The sequence below is a fragment of the Laccaria bicolor genome, genomic scaffold (assembly GCF_000143565.1).
Source record: "Laccaria bicolor S238N-H82 LACBIscaffold_193 genomic scaffold, whole genome shotgun sequence".
In the NCBI taxonomy this organism is placed as follows: domain Eukaryota; kingdom Fungi; phylum Basidiomycota; class Agaricomycetes; order Agaricales; family Hydnangiaceae; genus Laccaria; species Laccaria bicolor.
This window is the reverse complement of record NW_001890052.1, coordinates 3,913-9,581: the sequence shown is the minus strand read 5'-3', so window position 1 is coordinate 9,581 and position 5,669 is coordinate 3,913. Positions and strand designations below refer to the sequence as shown.

Here is a 5,669-nt window from a genome sequence, read left to right as displayed (position 1 = left end):
TGGGAAATCATAGATGTATGATATACGCAAGCGGGACAGAGAGGGCACTTGGATTAGACGCAATAAGACGTCTCGAAGGGGTTGGCGTAATGCATTCCATTGTATTGTGCCAATGGGATCACCAACTACCAGCTCGAAAGATTGAAGATGGTGGAGCTTTCCCAGTACCCGGGGCACATCATCATCTTCAAAGTCAGGCGAACACATGTGGAATACGAAAGTCCGAACCAAATCTGAAATTCCTGGATTGTTGCTGAGAAGAATTCCGAATAATTTAATGATGCGTGGACGGCTTCTTTGTGGGTAGGAACGAGTAGTGATGCGGATGGATCGGAAGATGTATTTGCGACACAATGGTAGAAGCGATGAGCAGGTCTGAGAGCATGCCTCCAAGGCGGCGATATCGTCCCGAAGAGCGTTGATTATCTCTCCGATAACTTCCAGAGGTGAGTCGGAGAAAGACGCCATTGACTGTTGTGGTGGGAAAGAAAATCGTCACGGTTGGTTGAGCAAAGATGTCGGCAGATCTTCCCACGACGGACTTCAAATGACTTGCCTACTTTTGGTTCACCGTGACTTTCGGTAGAAGATCTGAGTAAGTAGCGTTTCTACGACTCATGCGCATGAGGCCTGACGTTGGAATTCGAAGTCAGTGATAAGGCAGAACGCTTGTTCCAACTTCTGGCGGTTTACTCAGCCAACTTGAACCGGGGGTTTGAGCACCGGAGCTTGGAGGCGAAACGTCCCCGTTTTGAGCAGCTGAAGTTCCATTTCGAGGTGCAATGAATTTCTGGGTTTTGGCGGAGTGTCTGACTGTTCAGTAGTGAGGAGACAACGAGGTGCGACACTCGGAACGGTTGACTTTCTGCCGAACGTCGCAACTTGAATTTGTTCATCTATAGCTACACTCCAAGATGCAGGACACCAGACTTCGCTCTTCATACCGCAATATTAACTCTTTATCGCTTCACTTGATCAATGCCTTATAAGTAACCGTTGACATTACCTATCCATCATGCCCCCACTCCCTCCCTTCATCCGCCCATACCTCAACCTCGCGTTCTCCAATGACCACATATCCTCCCTCCCGCAACTAATCACATTCGCAGCCCAGCACAATCCCCACCATACATTCGCCCTCCAACTCCGCGCCTCAGAACCTCGATGCGAACTTTCGTTTGCGCAGCTTGGAGGGATGGTGGAACGTGCGTCGGCCTGGCTCGTCTCATCAGGTACAACCACAGGCAGGGAGAGGAGGGAAGAGTAAGTAGGCTGCGTAGCGATACTTTTGGCGAGTGATGTGGGATTGTTTGTGTATCTGAGTGCGTTGTTGAGGATTGGTGTGCCGGTGGGTTTTCTTTTCTTCTATCGTTCTGTTTACTAAATGACGCTTCAAAAAATAGGCCCTGCTCCTCTCTGCCCGCCTTAGTCCCACATCAATTGCACACCTAATCAAAGAAACATCCCCCACCTCCATCCTCATGTCCTCCCAAACATTACTCGTCGCAAGTAAAGCACTTTCTTTTCTTCCTCCAACATCCCGCTTCCTCCCGCCCCGCCTCGTCACCCCACCTCCCTACTCCATTTTTCTTCTCCCAGGTTCCCTCACACCCGACTCCCCTCGACCGCCAGCAGTTCCGCCTCCATTCGAAAACCACCTCCCCACAGATCTCGACGCACTCACACTCCATTCATCAGGAACCGCCGGGCTCCCAAAGGCGATATACCACTCCCACGCGTTCTTACTCAGGCTCTTCGCGTCTGCGCATCGGTTTGAGGAGAAGGTGGGGGAGGGATATAGCATTGTTACGTCGCCTTTGTATCATGTTCGTCGGCTTCTTTAAAAATATCAAAGTTGACGAAGCTAAATGTATGGAAATTGAAATAACAGAGGTTCAGACTCCTCGCACCCATCCTATCTCTATCCATGAACCTCCCATTCGTCCTTCCCCCCTCTGGCATCATACCCACCGCCCTTTCCACACTCCACACCATCAATTCAACCAACGCCCGTTATTTGTTCACGGTACCGTGTATTATTGAAGATATTCTCTGCCTCCCTGATGACGTGGGGTTGGAGGCGATGAAGAAATTGGACATCGTCGTCGTTGGTGGTGCGCCTTTGAAAGACATCGTTGGGAGACGGATGACCGAGGGGGGTGTTAGGGTCTTAAATCATTGGGGTGGGCAATTATAGTTGTTGTTCGCGCCTCCCACTTAATAGTGATTTTTACTTTCGAAGGTGCTTCTGAGACAGGACCCATCACGCCTATCGAAAACGTCAAGCCTGGGTATCATGATTGGCGGTATTTGAGTCCGAGGACGGATTTGGGGTTTAAGTTCATTCCACAGGATCACTACCCCAACAATAACGGGGATAATGGGGAGGACAGTAATGAGAATGGAGAAGAACAAAGGAGGACGTATACGCTTGTCTTTCGGCCTCCGGGGTGGAAGGAGCATTTCGTTCTTGGAGATTTACTTTGGGCTGCTCCTGGGCCTGAAGCCGCGCACGATAATCAAGTTCATCTTGGTGACCTCAATCCCATTCGACACCCTCCCTCCACCTCTTCTACTAATTCCACCAAAACCCAAACAGTACCAAATCCTGATTCCTGACCAGAACAGACACCATCATCGTCCTCTCAAACTGAGAAAAAATTAATCCTGAGTTTGCAGAACGATTGATCGGTGAACATCCGGACGTAAGAGGGGTGCTGGCGTTTGGCCAATGGGAGGTGGCCGTTGGCGTTGTCATTGAGCTCCGAAGTGGGCGGGACGTGGTTGGCAGTGCGTTTCGCCCTCACTACCCTCAGTTTGACGTGAAAGGTGAAGCTGAAGTGGGAGCTGGGGAATCAGAGCAGGGGATATTCACCTACATCGACCGCGCGAACCTCCTCCTAGACGCACACGCCCAAATATCCCCCGAGCTCGTTGTATTCACTTTCGAGGAGTGCAAGTCGCTCGTGAGGACGGATAAAGGAAGCGTAGCCAGGAAGGCAAATTATGCTCTGTTTGAGCGGGAGATTCGGGGGGCTTATGAGCGGATGGGGAGCCTGGGTTCCGTTCTGGGTCCCAGTGCGGCGCACGAATTCCCGACAAGCAGCTTGGCGTTGCGTGAGCGTCTGCACAAAATGGTGGCAGACATCACTGGCATATCCCTGTTAACAACACCTTCCTTCCTTCGCCATCCTCACACAGTGAGAGCGATTCTTATATCACCCTCGACCCTTCCTCCCATTCATCGTCTCCTGGAAGTTTTTCGGACGGCGACATTTCAAGCATTCATAACACCAACTTCGATATATTCGCTGACGAAAACCGATCACCTGTAATCAGACCAACTGCGATTTCTTCCACATGCATTTCTCCGAAGTTCCTACAACTCAACGCAGACGAACACTACGACGCTGAAGATATATTTGGCCATACAAGTTCTGCAGTATATGATCAAGCGTTAAGTGTCTTCCCCAAAACGACTCTGACCTGTTCGAAGCGGGTCTGGACAGTTTACAAGCTTCCCGCGTACAACGTGCCATTCTTGACCAGTTGAGGAACTCAGGAACAGCGAGTGTCGAGGAGCCTCAGCTGGAGAAATATTTTTGTTTTGCGTATCCGTCGGTGGATAAGATGGCGGGTGCTTTATCAACTCGGTTGATGGCTGAGGAAAAAGTGGTGGATGATGAAGAGGGGAGGATAAGAGGGATGAAAGAGATGGTTGAGCGATATCGAGGGGTGCTCGGCAGCTCTGCCTCTTTGCTTCCAACGAGCAAGAACGGGGCCGGTGCAGGTGCAGAAGAATCGTCGCCACCACTACCCCAATACTCCTTCGTTGTTTTACTAACTGGATCAACGGGAAACCTGGGATGTTTTCTCCTTGCTCGGTTGGCCAAAGATCCTGGGGTGTCCAAGGTCATTTGTTTGAATAGGGCATGTTCGGGCACAGGAAAATCTGCGTGCCATCTGCGGACACCTGCGGACACAGGTTGCGTGCCAGTTGCGAACCGAAAGGAAGTATCTGCGGTCACTTGCGTGCAGACCAATCCAGTTGCGTGCACATTAGACCTAGTGAGCCGAGTATCTGCGGGCATCTGCGAGCATCAGCGCACCTTGCTGAGATTTCATATTTCTTGAGATTTCTTCAATGAGCACCATAATTATCCTTCTAGTTTAACGTATCTGAATCTCTCTTATTCTTTCTGACTTGTTGGTTTGTACCTATAGGTCTGTACTAAGACCATTTTTATGCTGAAATGTACAAGTAACGCAGTGTCTGAGGCTATGACTAGTCAGCCACCGGCTTCTTACCACTATTTTCCTTCTTTATCGGACGTGATTGTGGTCGATTTTTTTCCAGAGACTTCGGGACTCAATAGCCAATGTCTGCCATTGGCGAGTGATGGAGTCTCACCTCTCGTTCAGACTCGCTCTCTTCTTCCCATCCCAACTTGATTCCACACCAAACGAGGGACATTAGGGAAAACCAACTTTGGAAATCGACGAAAATCTCTCGTTATTTCCCGACTACTTCCCCAGAAAACCTGGATTCCGGTGTTTCCCCCAATTTTCTCGATTAGACCGGTGTCAGCGGATTTGAAGAAAATTCTTGGGACATTCATAATGTATTTCACTGTCATTTCCCTCACTTTTACAATGTATTTCAATGACATTTCCCTCACATTCACTAATTTTGGAACCATTTCATTCATGGGATTCATAAATTATACTGGCGACATATATTGCTCTACGAAATGACCAAGATGTCCTGCATCCAATCAGCATTCCACCTGTGATACACTTGCGTTCAGCTTGCGGTACACTTGAGATACATCTGCGACACACCTGCGACACATTTAAGATACACTTGCGAGAGTTAGTATCCATTGCGAGACTTGCGTACACTTGCGTGCAACTTGCGCATCACTTGCGATACACCTGCGAGACCAATGCGAGACACACTTGCGAGAATCTGCGCACAAAATGGATGTTTGCGAGCCACCTGCGGTCAACTTGCAAGTAGGCATGAGTAAATAAGAACTGAAACTCTTGTGTAGAAAATTGAACACTGTATTCCAGACTCGTATCGCATAGCAGTGGCCACATTTTAAGTTCTCAAGTGAAGATTACATTTCTTTAGTTTAAATTTACTAAGTACTATGTTGTAGTAGACTATCTATCTGCGTGACACCTGCGATACCTGCGATCCTTTTTGATTATCTGCGAGACACTTGCGGTCACCTGCGAACGGGTGGTCCGCAAGTGACCGCAAGTGGCACGCAGATTTCTATATGCCCGGCATGTTCTGGGTCGAGTATCCACCAACGCCAGAAGGAGGTGCTGGAGAGACGCGGAGCGTGTGTTAGCCTGGAAGACTGGGCAAAGGTCGTTCTCTTTAGGCTGATTTGACGAAAGTGGATTTCGGCCTTGGGGAGGGGGATTTGGGTGAGGTACGTTCATTTTTTTCTCTTTTGTTGGGTTAATGAAGGACGGCGCACAGTTGAAGAGCGTAACGCACATCATACATAACGCCTGGCCCGTGAACTTTAACCTCCACCTCTCCTCATTCGAGCCGCACGTAAAGTGACTGTGTCACCTCGTCCGACTGGCACTTTTAAACGCAGGAACGGTAAGGATAATGTTCACTTCTTCCATCGCAGTTGCAAGTCGCT

At 49.3% G+C, this 5,669-nt stretch overlaps 1 protein-coding gene across 1 annotated transcript in view; it reads left to right on the top strand.

The window, feature by feature from the left end:
• Positions 1-5,669, top strand: part of LACBIDRAFT_256821 (uncharacterized protein) — a gene marked incomplete at both ends in the record, with an annotated part of 7,940 nt that overhangs the window by 446 nt on the left and 1,825 nt on the right. The window contains 12 exons of the mRNA XM_001890839.1: positions 222-284; positions 1,281-1,348; positions 1,404-1,826; positions 1,892-2,183; positions 2,243-2,339; positions 2,394-2,533; positions 2,656-2,790; positions 2,848-3,112; positions 3,456-3,675; positions 3,775-3,934; positions 4,761-4,906; positions 5,498-5,575. Coding sequence (XP_001890874.1) covers positions 222-284; positions 1,281-1,348; positions 1,404-1,826; positions 1,892-2,183; positions 2,243-2,339; positions 2,394-2,533; positions 2,656-2,790; positions 2,848-3,112; positions 3,456-3,675; positions 3,775-3,934; positions 4,761-4,906; positions 5,498-5,575 — 2,087 coding nt within the window. The remainder of the gene's footprint in view (positions 1-221; positions 285-1,280; positions 1,349-1,403; positions 1,827-1,891; positions 2,184-2,242; positions 2,340-2,393; positions 2,534-2,655; positions 2,791-2,847; positions 3,113-3,455; positions 3,676-3,774; positions 3,935-4,760; positions 4,907-5,497; positions 5,576-5,669) is intronic.